At 43.1% G+C, this 25,679-nt stretch overlaps 1 protein-coding gene across 1 annotated transcript; it reads left to right on the plus strand.

The window, feature by feature from the left end:
• The first annotated feature begins 4,209 nt into the window (after positions 1-4,209).
• Positions 4,210-25,155, plus strand: LOC120031430 (calbindin-like). The gene is made up of 11 exons (XM_038977174.1): positions 4,210-4,310; positions 4,789-4,865; positions 9,684-9,758; positions 14,124-14,204; positions 14,342-14,398; positions 20,953-21,030; positions 21,179-21,234; positions 21,342-21,381; positions 21,501-21,554; positions 22,828-22,899; positions 24,194-25,155. The coding sequence occupies exons 1-11, from the start codon at positions 4,232-4,234 to the stop codon at positions 24,323-24,325; spliced, it is 801 nt and encodes a 266-aa protein (XP_038833102.1). The 5' UTR covers positions 4,210-4,231; the 3' UTR covers positions 24,326-25,155.
• The last annotated feature ends 524 nt before the right edge of the window (positions 25,156-25,679 follow it).

The raw sequence follows: 25,679 nt of genomic DNA on the forward strand, positions 1-25,679 counted from the left end.
TCATGACTGTCAAGCAGAATAGTTGGCCACCCATTGGTTGACCATCTGAGGAAGAGCCGTAGGGGTGAGAGGTCGCGGTGGGGCTGAAGCCAGGTCCTCTGTTTGTCTGGTACAAGGTGTCATCAGAAACAGATGGAGCACAATTACACTCTCGGGTGACAGAGTGCATGTGGCTACACTAAGTAACAGTAAATAGCTGGAATGTGTTGTAATAACAAGATAGGAGTGAATATCAACACAAAACAAATACAGTGTGAGAACCATGAGCAGACAAGACAGAAGCTCTGGCCCTGAACCAATAATGAGAAAGGAAATGCTATTATTGTTTTGTTTCCACAAATTAGTAAATGTGGGAAAAATGGCAACAAATCAAAGCAATACAATTGACATACAGTATAAGCAATTCATAATATTTCTAAATGGTTGTACACTACAGCTCTAAGAAAATATGGGTTGTCCTAGGCAAGCTCTAATCTTCACAGCAAAATGATATGAACATTTCCACACTCTTGTGGAGTAATGGAATTTAGATTTCAAGAAAATGTAATCCATTCTTATCATTTAAAAACAATATGAAATTGGCTGAAATGTTCATATTCCTAAAGCTTCCTTCTTAAAATGCAAATGAGTTGCTAGCCAGGGTTCCTACTGCTGCTTAAATGTTAGAAATAGATTTACTCTCACTGCCATGGTGGGGGTGGGGGTGGGGGAGGGGACAAAACCTAAATGATACATGAACTCCCTCCTCATCCTTCATGTCTGTGCTCTCTGTTCCATGAACCAAGGGGAGAGCTGTTTCCCCATTACTCCACTCATGATGCCTCAGAATGGGAACCCTGCATGGTGCCATTATAGGGTCCATTTATGATAGGTGGTGATGGGTTGTTGTAAAAGCACTCCTTAAAAAGCTATGCCAGTTCCCATGCAGTGCTATTACACGCCGACCTTGGCTGCCTGCGGATTCTCGACCCCAAACTGGGAACCCGCAGCACAGGGTGATTAGACTGGACCACATCTCTGGAGACTGACCGCAGCCAGAGCTAAGAGTACATTTTACAAGGGAACGGAGAAGCACATTTTGTGTGTGTGCGCGCGCGCGTGTGTGTGTGTGTGCATGCCTGTATGTTCGAACTAACTACAGTATCTACAATCTTTCTACCCAAAAGTGTGGCCCTGTCATAAGGCTGTGTTAAGGCACATGGACAAGAGGTGTTATAATTAAGCAATAAGGCCCGAGGAGGTGTGGTACATGGCCAATATTCCACGGCTAAGGGCTGTTCTTATGCACGACGCAACGCGGAGTGCCTGGACACAGCCCTTAGCTGTGGTATATTGGCCATATATCACAAACCACCGAGGTGCCTTATTGCTATTATAAACTGGTTACCAACATAATTAGAGCAGTAATAATAAATGTTTTGTCATACCCATGGTATACCGTCTGATATACCACGGCTTTCAGCCAGTCAGCATTCAGGGCTCGAACCACCCAGTTTATAATGATGAATGACAATGTCATATCCTGTCTCAGTGACTGATGGGAAAGGGAAGAGACATAGAGGAGGCCCCGGGAACAGGAACAAGCTGAATCATGTCAATGATGATAAGCATCATCATCATCATCATCATAACACCTTTTATTCATTTTGCTCATTTACAGAAAGGACTTTGAAGACCCTGGCAGAAAGTATTCACACCCTTTGACTTCTTCCACATTTTGTTCTATTACAGCCTGAATTAAAAATATATAAAATTGCGATTTTTTTTTGTCACTGACCTACACACAATACCCCATAATGTCAAAGTGGAATTAGTTTAAAAAAAAGATTTTTACAAATTAATTAAAAATTAAAGCTGAAATGTGTTGAGTCAATAAGTATCCAACTCCTCTGTTATTGCAAGCCTAAATAAGTTCAGGAGTAAAAATGTGCTTAACAAGTCACATAATAAGTTGCATGACCTCACTCTGTGTGAAATAATAGTGTTTAAAAAGATTTTTGAATGACTAACTCATCTCTGTACTCCACACATACAATTATCTTTAAGGTTCCTCAGTCAAGCAGTGAATTTCAAACACAGATTCAACCACAAAGACCAGTGAGGTTTTCCAATGCCTCGCAAAGAAGGGCACCTATTGATAGGGCACCCAGTCACTACAAAGATACAGGTGTCCTTCCTAACTCAGTTGCCGGAGAGGATGAAACCGCTCAGGGATTTCCCCATGAGGCCAATGGTGACTTTAAAACAGTTAGAGTTGAATGGCTGTGATAGGAGAAAAATGAGAATGGATTCATAACATTGTAGTTACGCCACAATACTAACCTAATTGACAGAAGGAAAAGAAGGAAGCCTGTACAGAATATAAATATTCCAAAACATGCATCCTGTTTGCAACAAGGCACTAAAGTAATACTGCAGAAAATGTGGCAAAGCAATTCATTTTTTGTCCTGAATACAAAGTGTTATGTTTGGGGCAAATCCAATATAACTCATTACTGAGTACCACTCTCCATATTTTCAAGCATAGTGGTGACTGCATCATGTCATGGGTATGCTTTTAATCGTTAACGACTGGGGATTTTTCAGGATAAAAAAATGCATGGAATGGATGTCAGCACAGGCAAAATCCTAGAGGAAAACCTGGTTCAGTCTGCTTTCCACCAGACACTGGGAGATGAATTCCCCTTTCAGCAGGACAATAACCAGAAACACAAGGCCAAATCTACACAGGAGTTGCTTACCAAGAAGACAGTGAATGGTCCTGAGAGGCCGAGTTACAGTTTTGACTTAAATCTACTTGAAAATCTATGGCAAGACGTGAAAATGGTTGTCTAGCAATGATCAACAGCCAATTTGACAGAGCTTGAAGAATTTTGAAAGGAATAATGGGCAAAATGCAGGTGTTGAAAGCTCTAAGAGTCTTGCCCAGAAAGACTCACAGCTGTAATTGCTGCCAAAGGTGCTTCTACAAAGTATTGACTCAGGGATGTGAATACTTATGTAAATGAGATAGTTCTGTATTTCATTTTCAATATAATTTGCAACAATTTAAAAAAAACATGTTTTCACTTTGTCATTATGGGGTATTTTGTGTAGATGGGTGAGAAACATTTATTTTTAATCAATGTTAATTCAGGCTGTAACAAAAAGTGGAATAAGTCAAGGGATAGGAATACTTTCTGAAGGCACTGTACTATAGTGTACAACTATCCCATTCAAGCTATGGACAATCTGAACCCTGTTCATAATGCATTCATATAGAAGTAACTTTGTGATACAATGCTGTATGAAGCCATACAAGTCATAGACTATACGCTGGGGTACAATGACTCTACATAGCATTCATTGACCACCGCCATCCATATTGAAGTTCAATCTTTCTGTTGTCGCTCACTCACACTCACTCACTCACACTCACAAGTAACAACTTATTGAAGGTAATATCTTCACTTTATTCTATTCCACTTCCCCATCTTCCAAAGCCACCTCATGCACTGAATTGTTATTGATTGTGTGGACTATGTGTCCCATTTCCCTGTAAACACACATTATGAGGCAGCAGTCACCAGTCTTCTCTAATGAGTGGCACCACCCAGTACAACAGCCAATGGTGTAAGAGAAAATCTAAATGAAATGTAAAAGTAAGAAACATAATCCTAAATCTCCATAGTTAGACAGGGAGTTGAGTCAGCCCAACTATCATGGAGGGTCCAAGCCAGCAATTCGCATTTCAAAGGATCTTTTCTTTCTTATTTTGAAGATTATGTAACTTTGCATAAGTATTTTGCTACTCCATAATCCACTTGTGGGTTTTATTTCATATAGAGCCCTTGGATGGCCTTTAAATTCCAGAATAAAGAAGAGGGGGGTTGAGATAGTTTTTGGTTGAACAACTTTACACTTTTGTCGGATAGAGCGTTTATCTGGAGGGGGAAATGAAAAGCACAAAGATCGGGTGCTCATTTAAATGGATCTCACGTCTCCGTGCCCCCTGGCGCGCGTCAACGTGCTGCTGAGCACGCTCTATTCCTGCTGCGGGAAGAGAGGAGGTGACTTGCGCGTTTGGCTAGTTTCCCAACGTCGGGGAAGGAGGGGCGACAGTTAAAGATTAGCGTGATAGTGCTCCCTTTAAATACCGGGCACCGACTGATCAAAGCGTCCAATTCATTGCAGATCCTCGGCCAGTGCAGCTATCTGGTACGCGCTCCCGTCCCCAAACCTAACCCGAGACATGGCAAACGCGTACCTGCAAGGAGTAGAGATCTCTGCATCCCAGTTCCTGGATATTTTTCACCATTATGATAACGATGGTAACTTATTCCTTAAAATTGTGGATTATTCATGGGGATGGCACTGAAGTAAAACGATTTTTGGGAAGTGTTGCGCCAAAGGACCATTTGCGCTTTTTAGCTTGTTTTCGAAAATATGTAGTAGCCTATATTGAATGAGAAAGTCGATTTAGCTGTCAAGACTGATATTTGCGTGACATTTGTTCTCTCAACTTTATCCATTGACAAATTGGATTGACAAATTATTTATTTAGAACCATTAACCACCATTTTATAGCGAAATGATCAATATTTACAAAACTATAAATGACTGGAAAATATGATTATAATAATGTGATAGGTTTTGGCACTAAAAATAAGATTCAGTCAAAGTATGATTCAGTCATACAACTGTCATGAAACAGCAAATGATGGATTTGATCCTGTGCGTTATGTTCTTAAACTTAATGTAGGCTACTTTACCCATGTCTTTGATTGATTTGGTGCTTACTTCTTGCAGGTAATGGATATATTGAAGGGAAAGAGTTGCAGAGTTTTATAAAAGAACTTCAGCAAGCTCGAAAACAGGCAGGACTTGTAAGTAAACTGAATTATTTTAAACTTTTTAAACTTTAAAACTTGAATGTATTGGCAGTCGGCCTGACAACTAATTGTCTTCTCAGACTGAACTGTTATCTAGTTTTTAAATGCATTAGGTGTGACCCTCATTCGAATTACCTTCATCAGATAGGTCATACAGTAGGCTAGACATATAGACATTGTGAAACCAATGGGTGGTTGATTAGGCTACTGGTGGTGCCACAGTTGAAAGCTTTCAAGTTAAAACATCGTGTGTGTGTGTGTGTGTGTGTGTGTGTGTGAATGTGTGAGAGAGAGCGAGAGAGAGATTGTGGTAAGTGGGGTGGGGAGAAAGAGAACTCAGTGCACTAGACATTACAGGCACCAAGCCATTTTACCCCTGATGCTGGTATTATGTGCACACCCTACAAGTTTTGTGTCTGTTTCAGCAGTGACATAATGTTGTCTTGTCAACATCCTCATCACTCATAATAGTGCCATTTGCTTTTTATAATAATAATCAGTCATCTGAAATGTTTTTTTTTACTAGAATAATCAAAAGGTTGGATTATAAAATGCAGTACAGGGCATGTCATTGAGAACATTTAATTTACAGACGAGACTAAATGCATATTTTAGATTTCTTGTTGGTTCAATGATCACAGGGTTTTCTCAAGAGATGGAAATGGTGCATTTCATGTAACGCTTCACTGAGCTTCCATTTTAAAGTACTGTCATGATATTGTGAAACTGGTTGTTCTTAATTGACCCTTCGTTAAGCACCACCTCCCTTGGTTACTGTTGCAACCATGGACAACATTTTCCCTGGAAGCACAATTCTCCCTTCTAACCACTGGCGAAATCCCCTCACAATGATCTCAAACTGTGTTTTTCATACACAATGAAATTATACACTGACTACCCCCTTGCTAATCAAGAATTTCTCTGGTATGTTGTAGTGGACTGTCATTACAATTGCTTCACTGAAACCTGGTAAACTTATGTCTATGGCTCAGTCAAAGCGTACTAACCTCTTTTGGAGCTAACTAGTGCTCTCAAATCATTTCCTGATGTCAACAGCAGATTGGAGTTGTATTAATAACATGGCTAACTTAGCTAGCTAACACACATTTCGAGAACAAGTTATATTTAGTGGCAAGCTTGCTAGCATTAGCAACGTTTGGTGGTCAATGAGCCTGAAAAATAGCTAACCAGATGAACTAGCAAACAATGTGACTAAAGTATAATTTTGGATTCTAAAAATACTCCATAAACAGGTTCTGGAATCACAATTACCCCTGGTGCACTATTCCATTATTTAGCCATTTAAAACATGTATTTCTTAAAGAAAACTACCCTCACTGACTTTTATGTGTTTCAAACATGAGCTTCTCCGAGGTGTAGTACTCGAGACAGTTGCTATCCATTGGAGTGCTGTGAATAGTTGGACAAAATTCTGGGGCGGGGCTTAGCGAAGGGTCAATTGACATTGATTAATACATTATGACTAGTCATGAGGTGTCAAGTACATGTCTGGTCTACCAATATTTCATGTCTTTCCATGCCTGAACGACTTCTGGAACAACCTCATATTCCTGTTGCGTCAGATTGATGGGTTGATGGATGTATTTCCCACAATTCCATCTTGCTCAACTGTAAGCCCCAATGGGGAAAAGCAGTTTTGGAAAATTCTGTTTTCCATTCTGACCTTGTTATTTGACACTGGTATGTTTATTTGTGTCTCTACTCAGCGTTTTGGGGTCTGAATTGGATTGAGTCACCCATTGCTCAGTGACAAATAGCACTGCAGTGCACTCTCCTAGTTTGCATTTGGGAAAGGTTAAACACTTATTTCCCATTCTGTGTACAAGCAATTAGCCAAGCCTCTATAGAGCAAGCCATTTGGCACGCAATCCCAGAACTTTAAACAGGAGCAATGGCTCAACTTTTGCCAGACACTGAAAACACCTTTTGATTTACTCTATGGGGAGAGAGCACGTTGGGGAGTTGATTATGGAAAATCGCAGCATTTACCATCAAATTAAGTGCCCATTTACAACTGCCCAATCAATGCCCAGTGAGAAAACACAATTGAAGTGCAATTTGAAGTAGGATTGGAGTTATTAGCATATCTGACACCACCTTATGCAGAGAGATGCCAAAGATGGTTTCCACATTTTGCATGGGCATCATCACCAGAGAGATCAATACAGAGATCAATGATTGGTTTTGACTGCAGAGCGCATGCAGTGTGTAGATTGGCTCAGGGTCCTCTTACTTAGAAATTCCATTGAATTCAATCAAACATGCACTTTAACATTTGCAGAGTCACTTGATGTTGGATAGTGGACATGATTTTGATAATGTCATACAGCAATAAAGATGGCTTCCAAAGATGGCCGCCATGCATCTACTCAATGGACACACACATGGACTAGAAGAAGAGCTCACTCGTAGTACATCTTCCTTTCATACAACATAATCATTTTACCCCGAAAGACAAGGCCAATGTTATAATATTGCCTACTTTCTACGTGTACACTTGTTCTCCAGTGAGAATGCAAGGTGGTATTCTTCTCTAGAGTTAACCTCTTGTGCCAGTTTCTCTGAAAGGAAAATTATGAAATGATAATGGTCGTATATTTGGAAGATATTTGGTCAGCGCTGGTGTGATACTGGGATTTACAGATATTTGTTTATAGCATCTCAGGATATGGCTCACATTGTTCTTGAAGCAATGCATTGCTTTTATTGATTGTGTTTTGTAGGTGAAATGCAAATGTAAAAATGTGTGTCCTACTGTGTTTATATTCCTATTATAGAAAGGCTCTATAAAACAGACATTAGTCATTACTAAGGTACTTTGATGTTCTCATAAAAACATATAGTACTAATGCATCGATCACACCAATAGCGTCATTGCATTTTGGTACAGCAGAAGTACATTCATTTCCAATGGAACACTGAGTTTGCCTTGCAGCATTGCGTTAGTGCGTTCTGTGTGGTGCATACGTTGGATTTATCGAACGTATGCGTTAAACTGTATACGTAGACGACTTGACAGAAATGGTAGCAGAAGGTGAATGTTGAACTTTTGTTGAACACATATCCAGATGATGCTGCGTACCATTTTGCGCAATGATGGTATAGGTGTGGTCGAGGTGTAAGATACACTAATATTGATCTTTTATCCTTGGATATCAAATGTAATCTAGTTTTTTTTTTTTACATCTATCTTTCAACTCATTTACTTTTACCATCGACACAATGGGAGTGAGTGATCATAGTAAAGGCCATTGTCCATCTTTTACAGAAATGCTCAATTTGCAGCTTAAAGCCTAATTTATACCTTACACAAATATGCAACACAAGAATGCAATTAACTATGCATGCAATAAAGCCCACTTCAACAGGCTTACTGCAAGGCCATGTAGCAGATAAGTGCTACCCTTTAAGTGTTACACATCATACAGTATCACATTGTCACATGTAACACTTCCCAGTCCCAACATAGACAATCTCAAATGGCTGCCTTTAAAGGCCCAGTGTGTAGTCAAAAACGTGATTTTCCTGTTTTATATATATTTCCACACTATGAGGTTGTAATAATACTGTGAAAATTGCTAAGAAGCTGTTTTTGTTTCTTTTTGACAATTTTAATGGAAAACAATCACAGTAAGCTACTTGTTACCCATAAATAATTTGATATTGAGATAAAAATGGCTACATTGGACCTTTAAGAATATTCTATTATAACTTATTTTAGCATTCTCTAGAGGCACTTCGTATGCTTCTATGAAAGTACCTGACAGTATCAGTGCCTCGTCAACTCGAATCAGTTACACTGAACGTGTCAGTGGAGATCTCTATCCTTCCCCACCAGGCATTACATCAGTAGCTGGCTGGCTGTGCAGCCAGGTCAACTGTGATACAAGTCAGTATTCGACGTCCATCAATGTCTGAGGACGTCGGAAGATGACGTGGAACCGGCCTCTAGGGGCAACAGTGAGAGCTGTTACCTTCAAGTAGGTTTCGGTTTTGCTAGGGCGTTGTGAACGGGAATGGTAGATGGGCGTAAGCATCTGATTCGAAAGGTTGCAAGTTTTAATCTAGCAATAGAATGTCGTTTTTTATATTTTGTTTTAAACCTATCCAAAACCTTAACCCTTACCTTAACCATTCATAGTTTATGCCTAACCTTAAGAATTTTGAATAAATGCCTGAACTTAACCCTAACCATAAAAATTCAGCGTTAATGCCTAAACTTAACCTTAAACACTTTGAAACTTTACATTTAGAACAACTTCAAATTTGCCATTTGAGAAACATGGATCAATGTCTAATTCTGACGTGAGACTTTGAGAGCTGGTTGGGCCCCTCCGTACATGCATAATCAATGCATCGCTTGGCCATCTCTATGTGTGCAGCGATATGGACTGACCTGTGTCAAAACTCTATTAGAATTGTGCTCTGATGGGTGAAGATAATAACACTCGCTCCTAATCTAATTCAGATTGGATAACATGGCCGTCTGCTTGGCATGTTAAATGGTGTTTGTGAGGACACAAGGTATACAAGGTCTTTCACGGCACCAGGTGCCTACTAAATAGCCTTTCTAGATAATTGAGCAGATTACTGAGCCCTCATGTTATCAGTGCTTGTATTTCAAACTACTAAACTACTTCCCTGCATAAAACATAATTACTTGTTATAAGGATGTGTGAATCCCTATTTAGTTTCGTTGTTAACTAATTATATGTTTATATGTTGAGATGTGTCTGTAAAAGGCAAAAGCTACTGCAATTAATTGACACTGTAATTTTCTCTCTCTCATAGGAGCTTACAGACCAAATGAAGGCTTTTGTACAGGAATATGAGAAAAATACAGATGCCAAAATTGGAATTGTTGAGGTAAGAGTCTACATAAACTCATGATGCAGTAGGTTAAGGCCCACCTAGAATTTGGGACTTTCAGGGACACCGGATCTTGAAACACTGCCAGGTTTAGAGGGGGCTTCTCCCTCTATGAAAGGTGTTCAAATATCATTTTTAAAGACAGTCAATTTAGCCGTGCAGGGTCAAGTGGATTCATATCTCTGCTATAGATGGATACTCTGAAGCTTTAGCTGACAGACAGGCTCATTCAGCTGTACACCAACGCATGCAAACACACACAATGATTACACAAACATAGAGGTAATACGCATAATTTGAAAGTGGAAATAACATCTATTGTGTTTGGAATACGAGATTGCCGTTTAAATTAGATTCTTCAGCAGCATGATGGAAGAACAGGAGTCCTGTTTGAAAACACATTTTTGTCATGGGGTGTTTCAATGCCCCCGGAATGGTTCACTTGCAGCTGTCTGATGGTTAGTCTAGCGGGAGTAGTCTGAAAGTTTAGGCTGAGTCTCAAACCGGATTTACATTGCATTTCTCAGCAGCCAGCTGTGTTTGCTTACGGGAAAAACTGGTGGAATCAATATTGTTTTTCACGTTATTTAAATTTTAAAAAATGTGGCAGACCAGGGGGTTTGACGTTTACACAGATCAGTCAGACACAAGTGTGATACCTCAGTTTCAAGGGTGTTTATTTGAAAAAGTAAAGAATCCGATCTCCTTCAGGAGACCTCTTCCAGGTTACCACCTTCTGGGCTCCGTTGAACGCTGTCTCTTCTGGGGTAGAGCAGCGAACCCCTCGGTTCTAGCAGACCGTGAGGACGTCTGTCCGGTAGCAACCTCTCACTACCTCCAACCCTCCCGTGTGCTGCCCTCCTGAAAGCTTTATGGGCCCGTTACAGCTGGTGAGCAATCAGCCCCTTGATTACTCACCAGCCTCAATAAGGGGCTGATTGCTCACCAGCCTCAATCAGCCCCAATTAGTCCTGGCCGGAGGACCCATTGAGACCTGGCACATCTAGCAGAGAGAGCCACCGTCGCATGATGTAGACTCTGTCTGTCACCAGGCCTTGACGAGTCTCCCCCTGGTGGTTTTGTCTGCTGTACACCACACAAGAATCACCTGGTGACTCGATCATTTGTGTCCTTTCCCCTGGCCATCCAGACCAGGGGATCATGGTCCGTGACCAGGTTGAAGTGGGTGCCCAACAGGTAATACTTAAGAGTGTCTAGTGCCCACTTCACCGCTAGACACTCTTTCTCGACAATCGAGTACTTATTTTCTCAGGGTATCAACTTCCGGGTTATGTACATGATGGGGTGTTCCTCCCCATCATGTACCTGGGACAGAACGGCCCCTAGTTCCGTGTCGCAGGCATCCGGCTGCACCAGCATCGGTACTTGGAAATCGCGCGTCACAAGAATTGGGAGCACAGGACTTTCTTCAGGCACCTGAACACCGCTTCGGTCTCATCCGACCACTTCACTGTTTTTGGGAGGCGGGCACTGGTCAGATCGATAAGGGCTATAGCCGCAAAGTTGGGGATTAACCAGCTATAGTATCCCGCCAGCACCAGGAAGGACTTGACCTGTGCCTTGGGGAACGGGCCAGTCACGAATCGCCTGGACCTTCCTCTCCTTGGGTTTGATGTTCCCATGTCTGATCAAATATCCCAGGTACTTCACCTCCTCGAACCCCAGCTTGCATTTCTTGGGATTCGCTGTCAATCCGGCCTGCATGAGCACATCCAGGAGCGCCTAGAGGAGCGTCAGGTGCTCTTCCCAACCTTGGCTGTGGATGATGATGTCATGCAAATAGGCCGCTGCGTACTGTTGGTGGGGTCGGAGGACTCGGTCCATCAGGCGCTGGAACGTGGGCAGGGCTCCATGGAGACTGAACGGGAGGACCCGATATTGGTATAAGCTGTCCGGTGTCGAGAATGCTTTTCCCAAGAGGAGGCTGCCAAGGGTACCTGCCAATATCCCTTGGTCAGGTCCAGGATGCTGATGTACTGGACCTTTCCCAACCGGTCGATGAGCTCGTCCCCCCTTGGAAAACACGGCGGTGTGCCGATCGATGAGCTCCCGGAGTGCTTGCTTCTGGGCCGGTCCGAGGTCCGCATTGCTCGAGACCACCACTGGTCCCGTCCCGTCCCGACGTCCCGGGTTTTGACCACAACACGGCCAAGGCTGTCCTCACGTGCCACCTCTTCAATAGGTTCACGTGGTAAATCTGTTGGTGTTTCCGTCTCCCTGGCTGCTGTACGTGGTAATTTACGGGTCCCAGCTTCTCTGTCACCTCGTACGGTCCGTGCCATGTTGCCAGGAACTTACTTTCCGCGGTAGGGATTAAAACTAGCACCTTCTCACCCACATGGAACTCTCGGGGCTGGGTACCCCGATTGTAGACCTTGGCTTGGGCGCACTGGGCCTTCGCCATATGTTCCCTTACCACTGGCCATATGCCTGTCATCCGCTCCCTCATCGTCTCTACGTGTTCCACCACGCTGCGTAAGGGGGTCGGCTAGGCTTCCCACACCTCCATGGCGAGATCCAGTAGGCCGCTTGGTCTCCTCCGTAGAGGAGTTCAAAAGGGGAAAACCCAGTGGAGGCCTGGGACACTTTCAAGTTCGGATCATCCCACTGGAAATTGAAGAGGGGCAGCATGGGCTCCTCCTCCGGTTGTTCACCAGGTAAGGTTGGTTCCGGCACCCCCTCAGACCCCCAACTCCGGGTCCGTAGACACAGGGTTGGCAACCGCTTGCTTCCGGGCCGCGCAGGTGACGGTCCGTCCCCTCTCTCGTCGGTCGCCAGCTCATACTCTTGTTCCCAGCTCGTGCCTCCACAATGCTGCGAACAACGAACAATCTCGTCCCACGAGGAGGGATACCGGCAACTCAGGTACGACACCCTCCAGCATCTGGCAGCTCCCTTGTGGCATCACGATGGTGGCCTGCCTGGTCGAATAACGCTTGGTGTCGCCGTGGACACAGGAGACGGACACAGCGTTATCACACTCCCGGAATCCAACAGAGCGTGTGTGTCGTGACCATTGCCTTTCACCGGCACCATGGTTACTGGTGGTTCACTGTGGGCCCAACATGAGGTGACATAGTTTACTGCATGGCCTGACTAATCTCCAGGGCCCGCTGATGACATTGACTCCTCTTGACCCGGTAAATTCCATGCGAGGTGTTCCCGGGCGCCACACTCAAAACACCTCCTTTGGTCTTCATCCACCTGGGGTTGTTAGCGGCGGGTCGACTCTCCCCCGGCTGTCTCTCCGTGGGTGTGCAGTCCCATAGCCCAGCTGACTGTCAGATTGGGGAGTACGGTGGTGGGGTCATCCTTCTGTCCCCTCCGACAGACTTGGCCTGCATCCCCTTCAGCAGGGCCTCTGTATTCTGGTGCGTCTCCACAGCTCACAAGAGGTCCTCCAAGGTCTGGGCGCGTAGGCTCGCCGGCCTCTTCATGTGAGGTAGCGCCATTAAGAAGCGGTCCACGACCGCATTGTTGATAACAAGGAGGATGGCTACGTCGGTTAGGAGCCATGCCCTGGTGATTCACAGTAGGTCGCTCATCTGGGCTCGTGGGGGAAGCTTCGGCCACAAACCTCCAGTCGTGGACCAGTTGGACCCGACGGGCCAGGCTGTACCCGTAGCGGCTGAGTACCTCCCTCTTGAGACAGTCATGGTTAGCCGCCTGTTCGGTGTTGAGTTCATAATATGCCTTTTGGACGTCTCCGGACAGGAACGGGGCCAGCAGACTCGCCCCCTTCACCTTGGGCCAACCTTCCCGGAGTATTGTCCGTTCAACCGTGCAGAGGTAGGTCTCGATGTCGTCATCCTCCGTTGATAATGCGTAAACGTCAACCCTGGTCTGACCACGTTCTCAGACTTGCCCTGTCCGGTAGCAACCCTCCCATGTACTGCCCTCCTGGCAGCTTTATGGGCCCAGTATGGCTGGTGAGCAATCACCCCCTCTGTCTGTCACCAGGCCTTGACGAGACTCGCTTGTCCGCGGTACGCCACAATGATGGCGTTGAATCAACGTGAAAAACTGATTGGATTTGCAAAAAGTAATCAACATAAGGGAATTTAGTCTTTTTTTCACCCAACTTTAACCTAAATGACATAGTGACATTTTTTGTTGATTTCACATTGAATTCTTGTTAGTTGACAACTCAACCAAATGTAAATCGAAACTAGACGTTTAAATGACATCTGTGCCCAGTGGGTGGTGGCTAAACTGTCATTGGGTGCCATTGTTTGCAACTGATCAACTGTTAAAAATAAATGGGATGTTCAACCAATGTAACCATGTTTCAGGACAATACAGTGTGATCTCTTGTATATTTTCCTCTTTTCTCTGTCACAGCTAGTACAAATATTGCCCACAGAGGAGAACTTCTTATTATTTTTCCGGCAACAGTTGAAGTCTTGTGCGGAATTTATGCAGGTATTTTTCTATTAACCAAGATTATCTATTTAAATGTTTTCAAGTGACTCATGACATAAACATAGTTTTTAACTGATTTAACTATTCTCTCCTAATTGATGATACAAACCCCTCTTTCACTCATTGTCTCATTCCAGGCTTGGCGATGTTATGATGCAGACCATAGTGGCTACATTGAAGCAGATGAGCTGAAGGTGAGCAATGCCTGCCGGTGTGTGTAGTGCCTCCCAATTCGTGTCTAGATGAACTGTCTCACTGTCCTCCCTATTTCATTATGGGGATATAGGCTCACAAGGAGCCTCTGAGGTCAATGCTCATCTGGACTGTAACTTGAAATCACTTTTTATTGTAAATAATTTTAGTAATTGAGCATTTTGTAGGAATCCCAGGGGAGTTTTGTTTTTCTTAACCCGTATACCAAAGTTTCACTCATGTACAGTACCAGTCAAAGGTTTGTACACACCTATTCATTCAAGGGTTTTTCTTTATTTGTACTATTTTCTACATTGTAGAATAATAGTGAAGACATCAAAACTATGAAATAACACATATGGAATCATGTAGTAACCAAAAAAGTGTTAAAAAAATCGAAATATATTTTAGATTCTTCAAAGTAGCCACTCTTTGCCTTGATGACAGCTTTGCACACTATTGGCATTCTCTCAACCAGCTTCATGAGGTAGTCACCTGGAATGCTTTTCCAACCGTCTTGAAGGAGTTTGCACATATGCTGAGCACTTGTTGGCTACTTTTCCTTCACTCTGTGGTCCAACTCATCCCAAACCATCTCAATTGGGTTGAGGTCAGGTGATTGTGGAGGCCAGGTCATCTCATGCAGCACTCCATCACTCTCCTTCTTGGTCAAATAGCCCTTACACAGCCTGGTTGTGTGTTTTAGTTCATTGTCCTTTTGAAAAGCAAATGATAGTCCCACTAAGCGCAAACCAGATGGGATGATGTATCGCTGCAGAATTCTGTGGTAGCCATGCTGGTTTAGTGTGCCTTGAATTCTAAATAAATCACTGACCGTGTCACCAGCAAAGCACCCCCACACCATCACACCCACCTCCTCCTCCATGCTTGACGGTGGGAACCACACATGCTGAGATCATCCGTTCACCTACTCCGCATCTCACAAAGACATGGCGGTTGAAACCAAAAATCTTACATTTGGACTCATCAGACCAAAGGACAGATTTACACCGGTCTAATGTTCATTGCTTGTGTTTCTTGGCCAAAGCAAGTCTCTTCTTATTATTGGTGTCCTTTAGTAGTGGTTTCTTTGCAGCAATTAGATCATGAAGGCCTGATTCACGCAGCCTCCTCTGAACAGTTGATGTTGAGATGTGTCTGTTACTTGAACTCTGTGAAGCATTTATTTGGGCTGCAATCTGAGGTGCAGTTAATTGCCGATTTCTGAGGCTGGTAACTCTAATGAACTTATCCTCTGCAGCAGAGGTTACGCTGGGTCTTCCTTTCCTGTGGTTGTCCTCATGAGAGACAGTTTCATCATAGTGCTTGATGGTTTTTTGCGACTGCACTTGAAGAAACTTTCAAACTTCTTGAAATTTTCCGGATTGATTGATATTCATGTCTTAAAGTAATGATGGACTCTTTGCTTATTTGAGCTGTTCTTGCCATAATATGAATTTGGCTATCTTCTGTATACCACCCCTACCTTGTCACAACACAACACAACTGATTGGCTCAAACGCATTAAGAAGAAAAGAAATTCCACAAATTAACTTTTAACAAGGCACACCTGTTCGTTGAAATGCATTCCAGGTGACTACCTCATGAAGCTTGTTGAGAGAATGCCAAGAGTGTGCAACGCTGCCATCAAGGCAAAGGGTGGCTACTTTGAAGAATCTCAAATATAAAATATATTTTGATTTGTTTAACACTTTTTTGGTTACTACATGATTCCATATGTGTTATTTCATAGTTTTGATGTCTTCCCTATTATTCTACAATATAGAACATAGTCAAAATAAAGAAAAACCCTTGAATGAGTAGGTATGTCCAAACTTTTGACTGGTACTGTACGTTGGCTATGACCTTCCCTAGAGTAGTGTCAAGGAAGTTGTGGAATAATGAAGTTGGATTGATGTGCACTCTGAGTGATAAGAAAGGGGGATCAGAATTCCAGATGTATGCTTGAGGTTCTAGGGGTCCGAGGTTAATGTGGGGTCAGAGATCAGACAACCTAGAGTATATTTCACACCGAGTCGTGCTCAACTCTTTATTAACTGAATCATGTCTTTGTATTAGTATGCATGCCAATACACACCCACATGTATTTTCATTACCTTGAACCATCAGGTACACATAGGCACCAAGACCCACACATTCACCCCCCTCCACACAGATGCAAACCACAAACCTCCTTCAAACCTCAATAACCTAAATTAATAGTTAAAAGACATTACAGGGTTAGCTTTGCCCGTGAGTGTTTTGATAACGATGACACTGTCAACAGCCAAGCACTTTACTGCAAAACCTAAGAGGTAGTTTGGAAAGTGTATCATAGTTAGCAGGGGTTTTTTTTCAGTATGCATGAAACCGAATGATTTAGAAAACACAAACCATTTAAGAATTTAGTTGTACTCTGTGTCATACAGTCAGGTCCAAAATTATTGGCATCCTTGATAAAGATGAGAAAAAATTCTGTATAAAATAAATACAAATATTGAGCTATACACTCTATCTAGAACCTAAAAAGGGTTATTTGGCTCTCCATAGGATAGCCCTTTGAATAACCCTTTTTGGTTCCAAGTAGAACCCTTTTGGTTCTATATGGAACCCAAAAGAGTTTAACCTGGAACAAAAATGTTTAGCAAACTCCAGGTGTTAACATTTCTCTGATGACATGAAAATAGATCTCTTGGTCAGGGAGATGACCAAGAAATCAATGGCCACTCTGACAGAACTACAGAGTTCTTTGGCTGAGATGGGAGAACCTGCCAGAAGGACAACAGTCTCTGCAGCACTTCATCAATCTGGGCTTTATGGTAGAGTGGCCAGACGGAAGCCATTCCTGAGAAAAATACACATGACAACACGCTTGGAGTTTGCCAAAAGCCACATGAAAGACTGAGATAATTGAATCCCATTGAAAATCTGTGGAAAGACTTGAAGATTGCTGTTAGCCGCCGCTCCCCATCTAATTTAACAGAGCTTGAGAAAATCTCCAAATCCAGATGTGCAAAGCTGATACAGACATACCCAAGACGACTCAAAGCTGATACAGACATACCCAAGACGACTCAAAGCTGTCAACACTGCCAAAGGTGCCTCTACAAAGTATTGACTCGGGGTGTGAATACTTTTGTAAATTAGATATTTCTGTATTTCATCTTCAATAAATTTGCAAAAATGTCTAAACATTATCACTTTGTCATTATGGGGTGTTGTGTGTAGATGGGTGAGGGGGAAAAAATCTATGTAATCAATTTTGAATTCAGGCTGTAACCCCCCTTTTGGCATTCTTCCTATTTTGTTGACTTACAACCTGGAATTAAAATTGATTTTTTTAGGGGTTTGTGTCATTTGATTTACACAACATGCCTACCACTTTGAAGATGCAACATCTTTTTGTGAAACAAATAAGAGAAAACAGAACTTGAGCGTGCATAACTATTCACCCCCAAAGTCAATACTTTGTAGAGACACCTTTTCAGCAATTTCAGCTACAAGTCTTTTGGGGTATGTCTCTATAAGCTTGGCACATCTAGCCACTGGGATTTTTGCCCATTCTTCAAGGCAAAACTGCTCCAGCTCCTTCAAGTTGAATGGGTTCCACTGGTGTACAGCAATCTTTAAGTCATACCACAGATTCTCAATTGGATTGAGGTCTGGGCTTTGACTAGGCCATTCCAAGACATTTAAATGTTTCCCCTTAAACCACTTGAGTGTTGCTTTAGCAGTATGCTTAGGGTCATTGTTGTGCTGGAAGGTCAACCTCCCAGTCTCAGTCTCAAATCTCTGGAAGACTGAAACAGGTTTCCCTCAAGAATTTCCCTGTATTTAGCACCACCCATCATTCCTTCAATTCTGACCAGTTTCCTAGTCCCTGCCAATGAAAAACATCCCCACAGCATGATGCTGCTGGTGATGAGAGGTGTTGGGTTTGCGCCAGACATAGCGTTTTCCTTGATGGCCAAAAAGCTACATTTTTGTCTCATCTGACCAGAGTACCTTCTTCCATATGTTTGGGGAGTCTCCGTTTGGCGAACACCAAACGTGTTTGCTTATTTTTTTCTTTAAGCAACGGCTTTTTTTCTGGCCACTCTTCCGTAAAGCCCAGCTCTGTGGAGTGTACGGCTTAAAGTGGTCCTATGGACAGATACTCCAATCTCCGCTTTGCAGCTCCTTCAGGGTTATCTTTGGTCTCTTTGTTGCCTCTCTGATTAATGCCCTCCTTGCCTGGTCTGTGAGTTTTGGTGGGCGGCCCTCTCTTGGCAGGTTTGTTGTGGTGCCATATTCTTTCCATTTTTTAATAATGGATTTAAGGGTGCTCCGTCAGATGTTCAAAGTTACGGATATTTTTTTATAACCCAACCCTGATCTGTATTTCTCCACAACTTTATCCCTGACCTGTTTGGACAGCTCCTTGGTCGTCATGGTGCCGCTTGCTTGGTTGTGCCCCTTGCTTGGTGGTGTTGCAGACTCTGGGTCCTTTCAGAACAGGTGTATATATACTGAGATCATATGACAGATCATGTGACACTTACATAAAGTCAGTCTGTGTGCAATCTAACTAATTATGTGACTTCTGAAGGTAATTGGTTGCACCAGATCTTATTTAGGGGCTTCATAGCAAAGGGGGTGAATACATATGCACAAGTTTTTTTTTTTCCATTTTACTTCACCAAATTGGACTATTTTGTGTATGTCCATTACATGAAATCCAAATAAAAATCTATTTAAATTACAGGTTGTATTGCAACAAAATAGGAAAATCGGGGGATGAATACTTTTGCAGGGCACTATATATTGTACACTCAACATAAACTGAAAAATGTAATTCTTTTATACTAACACAGTTGCTCAGAGAGATTTTGTTTAACAATTAATACTTTTTTTCACAAGAAAATAGGGGTCAAAATGATTGGCACCCCTGTTTTCAATACCTCACCTTGCGAGGATAATGGTACTGAGCCTTTTTCAAAAATGTTTTATGGGTTAGAGAACACATTGGAAAGCATCTTAGACCCTTTCTTCATACAGATCCATGATATCCTTCATCTGTCTGTATGGACCTCTTCAATTCAAACCAAAGGTTTTGAATGGGGTTCAAGTCCAGAGACTGAGATGGCCATTGCAAAATGTAGATTTTTGTGGTCAACTAACCATGTCCTTGTGGATTTCGATGTGTGCTTGGGGTTATTGACTTGCTGGAAGATCCACTTGTGGCCAAGTTTCTGCCTCCTGGCAGACACAACCAGGTTTTTGGCTAAAATGTCCTGGTACTGGGTAAAGTTCATGATGACATTGGCCTTAAAAAGGGCCCCAGGACCAGTGGAAGCAAAATAGCCCAATAACATCAAAGATCCACCTGCATATTTTACAGTAGGTATGGGGATTTTTTGTGCATATTCATATTTTTTGCGACACCAAACCCACCACAGGCGTGCGTGAAACCCACCACAGGCGTGCGTGAAACCCACCACAGGCGTGCGTGAAACCCACCACAGGCGTGCGTGAAACCCACCACAGGCGTGCGTGAAACCCACCACAGGCGTGACTGAAACCCACCACTGGCGTGAGTGAAACCCACCACTGGCGTGCGTGAAACCCACCACTGGCGTGAGTGAAACCCACCACTGGCGTGAGTGAAACCCACCACTGGCGTGAGTGAAACCCACCACTGGCGTGAGTGAAACCCACCACTGGCGTGCGTGAAACCCACCACTGGCGTGCGTGAAACCCACCACTGGCGTGCGTGAAACCCACCACTGGCGTGAGTGAAACCCACCACTGGGTACTTGTCCGTTTGGTCAGACGGCTGGCTCTAGGCAGAGTCTGGGTAGGTCCATATTTTTTCCATTTCCCAATGATGGAGACCACTGTGCTCTTGGAAACTTTCAACACTTTAGAAATAGTTGTATACCCTTCCCCAGATATATGCCTCATCACAATTATAGCTCAGAGATCTACAGACAGTTCCTTGGACTTCATGGTACAGCTTCTGCTCTGACATACACTGTCAACTGTGGGACCTTATATAGACAGGTGTGGTTCTTTCTAAATCATGTCCAAACCATTGAATTGGCCACAGGTGGACTCCAATCAAGTTGTAGCGACATCTCAAGGATGATCAAAGGAAATTGGATGCACCTGAGCTCAATTTAGAGTCATAACAAAGGGTTGTTAATAGTTATGTCAATTAGTTATTTGTGTATTTCATTTTCAATACATTTGCTAAACTTTCTAAAAACATGTTTTCACTTTGTCGTTATGGGGTATTGTGTTTAGAAGGGTGAGAACTTTTCTCAATTTAATCAATTTTGAATTCAGGCTATAACACAACACAATGTGGAATAAGTCAAGGGATATGAATACTTTATGAAGACACCATAGCTCAGTATTTGTATTTATTTTATACAGTCTTTTTTGCTCATCTTTATCAAGGGTGCCAATATTTTTGAACCTGACTCTACCTCCCAGACAGCATTGCATTTAAAATGTGTCTGCTATAGCAGGTGTTGTTGTCAAAATGATCTTTCTGCTTTTGCTTCATTTCCAGAACTTTTTGAAAGATCTTCTTCAGAAGGCTAAGAAACCATATGACGAAAAGAAGTTAGACGAGTATACACATACCACAGTAAGAATATAGTTTATACTTATGCAGCTAGCCTCAGCAACAACATTGAGAAGACTGTAGCTAAATGGCTATAACAAATAGCTCTGTACAGTATAGTCCTTCATTTTCTGTTTTGTAGAGATTTAATTTGTTTATTTTTATCTTCCAGCTCAAAATATTCGACTCAAACCACGATGGGAAGTTGTGTTTGGCAGAAATGGCGAGGTCTGCTTATGAAGTTTTCTCCTGTGTGATATGAATGATATATCTGTCTACACATCGTGCTGTTTATGGCCTGAAAACAATTCTTCCAATGTGTGTTTTTTTAACAGGCTGCTACCGGATGAGGAGAACTTTCTACTCAAGTTTCAGGTTGGTGGTTATTCCCAGAGTAAATCCAAGAGGGAATTGGAAAAAATCAGATTGACCTTGACTCATTTGTCTCCTCTCCCTCTATTTTCCTCCCCCTCTCTCTCATCTTTCTGTCACAGAATGTGAAGATGGTGAGGAGAGAGTTCAACAAGATCTTTGAGTTATACGATCAGGTACATTCCAGTAATACATTGTCATTATGCACCCTCTCAAAAAAAGAAGAATCACTCTCTGTTATGGCTTTTTGAATGTTTCAATGCATCTCAAGACACGGTATGAACAAGGACAGAAAGTGCTTCAGACAGTGCTAGTCTAGGCAATTGCTGCTCTCCAGGGATGCATTCCCTCAATCTTTCTCTCTTATCCTCTTTATCTATTTCTCCTTCTCTTTCTTGCTCTCGTTCTTTCCCTGTCTATCTTCCTATTGCCCTTATTTGTATGCACAATGGATACAGTACATGGCCCCCCCTGTCCCCATCACTCTTTCTCTCGCTATTACTCTCTTGCTCTCTCGCGCTCTCTCTCTTCCCCATCCACCCCACCCTCTCCCTCTTTCCTCTCTCTCTCTCCCCCTATAATGTATGACTGTCCCTGGAGTAGGGCGGCGGGTCGGCCCATTCCTTCTCTCCCGTGGCAGCGCCTGTGATCCATATTGACTGGCAGGTTCATGTTGCGTAGGCGGGCAGACAGGCAGGGAGGCTGGCAGGCAGGGAGGCTGACAGGCAAACAGACAGGGAGGCGGGCAGACAGACAAGGAGGTGGGCAGGGAGGAGTTCTGGGCCTTGCTGTTATGTGACATCCAGACAGGTAATTGGAGCAGCAAATGACAACACATTATTTAGTTTGCCTGTAGAGCATTACAGGACAATTAATCTGAGTGGCTGGCTGATCATGCTTTTACATTTGTTTTAGTCTTCGACCATACAGTAGAACCTGTTCCACATGGTTCCTGATGATGGCGCTCTTGTTGCCAACACAGAGGATTGATTGCTAGACTCTGTGGTACAGTATTTCTATTGTTCTGAATGGAGTTGGACACACAGAGAACTCCCCTAAAGTGGATAGGGATATCCTTGTAAAGGTATCAGCGATGTGGTTATAATATTGCTTTCGGGGCACACAAGCCAGTAAGCACACAGATGACCAAAAACAAACAGTTCAAATTCATGAATAGAAAATATGAGCAAATATCAGAAGGGCCCATGAACAGGCTGTTCAAATATACACATCTGTTCATTAGGCCTATTGTTTTGTTTGTTGACTGAGATTAGGCTTGTGAGATGCAACGTGGCATCATGTTGACACTGCATACCAAACCCAAAGGCGGGCTAAATGGTGTGACATTGTGTGTCTCTCTCTGTCCTTTTCTCTGTCTCTCTCTCTCTGTCTCCGTCTCTCTCTGTCTCTGTCTCTCTCTGTCCCTCTCTCTGTCTCTGTCTCTCTCAGGATGAGAATGGCTATATGGATGAGAATGAGCTGGATGCCCTCCTCAAAGATTTGTGTGAGAAGAACAAGAAGGTGGATTTCCATTCTGTTTAATTGATGGAGAAGAGCGGAGACTAAGGGCAAGATTCAATCAGTTCCGCCTTAACCCGCGATAATCGAGAAGAACTGCATAGCAGTCTCATTGTTTTTATGTAGGCGATGTCTGAGGTGTAACTGCGTTGGAGCTGTTAAGTCAGCAAGTGACTCCCGGCGTTATACTTATCGCGGACATTTTCATTGGATGCGCCAAGTTGAATTAGTAATAAACCCACACCGCTAAAACACCAGCTATGCGGGTGTCAGCTTTCACTGGTTAACGCTTGATCTGATTGGATCTAGGTCTGAACAGTCCAAACAAATCAAAAACATTTCATCTTGAGACTTCAAATATCACAGAGGGCCTCATTTGTTGCCTGTGGTGATATGATTGGCCTGAGGACAATCACAATACCTCTTCAAACAAACTAATAAGAGCATGCTTAGAACTGGACAGATATCCAATATCTCTGTCTCGGTCTGTCTCTCTGTCTCTCTCTCTCTGTCTCCCTCTCTCTCTGTCTCACACTCTCTGTCTCTCGCACTCTCTCTCTGTCTGTCTGTCTCTGTCTCTCTCTCTCTGTCTCTCTCGCTCTCTGTCTCTCTTGCTCTCTCTGTCTGTCTGTCTCTGTCTGTCTCTCTCTCTGTCTCTCTCGCTGTCTGTCTCGCTGTCTCTGTCTGTCTCTCTCTCTGTCTCTCTCTCTGTCTGTCTCGCTCTGTCTCTCGCTGTCTGTCTCGCTGTCTGTCTCGCTGTCTGTCTCTCTGTCTGTCTCTCTCTCGCTCTCTGTCTGTCTGTCTCTCTCGCTGTCTGTCTGTCTCTCTCGCTCTCTGTCTGTCTGTCTGTCTCTCTCGCTCTCTGTCTGTCTGTCTCTCTCGCAGGTCTCTGTCTGTCTGTCTCTCTCGCTCTCTGTCTGTCTGTCTGTCTGTCTGTCTGTCTGTCTGTCTGTCTGTCTGTCTGTCTGTCTGTCTGTCTGTCTGTCTGTCTCTGTCTGTCTCTCTCTCTGTCTCTCTTTCTCTCTCACTCACTCTCACTCTCTCTCACAGCTGACTTTAAAAAAAAAATTCTGGATGTCAATATATCAAAGCCATATGTGACCTGCATGTAGAGCCTACTCTTTTTTTTTTTTGTGCAAATATTTTGTGTCATCTTTATGAGCTAAGCTTTGGGCCGGCGACCATCTCAAAGCCGCGGGGGATTTTGAAATAAAAGTAGGGTCAATGTCAAATCTATAAAAGTCAAGGGAAGAAAATGACAAGTTGGATATCTTCATCTGTTTCTTGTCTCCGACAGGTGCTGGAAGTCAACAAAATCCCCACATATAAGACCGCCATTATGGCGCTATCAGACGGGGGCAAGCTGTACAGGACAGAGCTAGCGCTGGTGCTCTGTGCTGAGGACATTTCAGCCCCTGCCCCCTTATAAACCACTCCCCTTTCCACCTAACCACACCCCCTCCATCCCCTTCCAACCCGCCTCCCTTCCCCTCACTCATGAAGTGTGTAAAGATACTGTCGCTTGAAACTCCTAGGGTGTATTTTTGTTTCAGTTTTTGCTTTTCTTTCAAGAAATCTGTCAATATGCCAGTGAGTGTGTGCATAGCTAGGGCACATTATCAGAGACATAGGATGTCACATACTTTTCAAACCTTTTGTTTCTATACTCTTTGTAAATGTACAGATTTTTGTAACAATGAGATTGATACCACCATTGAAAGTCCCTGTACTTTGTCCTCTCTATACTACATACTCCAGGACTGTAGCCTCTCATTGGCTGAAAGAGAGGGTGTGTCCCCTACTGACCAATGACAACAATGTTTACTGTATTGTTAATTAATATCTCTACACCAAATAGTCAAACTACTAGTAACAATAACTTATACTATTAGAATTATATCCCTCCATTAGCCTAAGCAATATGTTACTAAAATGTTTCTGTAATGTTGTGCATGGAAACAAAAAATAATGAAAATAGCGGAAGAACAGTTCCGTGATGTGAGACAATTTTAAGCGATATATCGTTTTGCAGTGCATGTTAGTTGCTGAAGGCTAGCCTTGGGTGGAGGTACTACTGAATGGACAAGCACATATCTCGGAGTTGTGTAGCCTAACCCCCGTGACCCCTGACCTGCCCTGTGTATAACGATGGTGCCAGTCTCTGATGTGCTACATGGACCTTTTTTTGCACTGTTAACAATGCCATGCCCCACCATGCTGGGCACCAGAAACACTGTGTAAGATGTAATAAAAACTAAATTCAACTACCCCAACTGTGTGCATCACTGTGTTCATACTTGACTGACGAAGGGGGGAATTGACAATGTCAAGAACGATATGGATGACACAAAATAGTAATTGATTTAATTTGAAAATAACAAAAAAACGTTATATATACACTGAGTGTCCAAAACATTAAGAACACCTGCTCTTTCCATGACACAGACTGACCAGGTGAAAACAGGTGAAAGCTATGATCCCTTATTGATGTCACTTGTTAAATCCACTTCAATCAGTGTAGATGAAGGGAGGAGACTGTTTAAAGAAGGATTTTTAATCCTCGAGACATGGATTGTGTATGTGTGCCATTCAAAGGGAGAATGGGCAAGACAAAAGATTTAAGTGCCTTTGCTCAGTGCTCAGGGTATGTTAGTAGGTGCCAGGCACGCCAGTTTGTGTCAAGAACTGCAACGCTGCTGGATTTTTCACGCTCAACAGTTTCATGTGTGTATCAAGAATGGTTCTCCACCCAAAGGACATCCAGCCAACTTGACTCCAATGCT

This window comes from Salvelinus namaycush, chromosome 37, assembly GCF_016432855.1.
Source record: "Salvelinus namaycush isolate Seneca chromosome 37, SaNama_1.0, whole genome shotgun sequence".
Classification (NCBI taxonomy): Eukaryota; Metazoa; Chordata; class Actinopteri; order Salmoniformes; family Salmonidae; genus Salvelinus; species Salvelinus namaycush.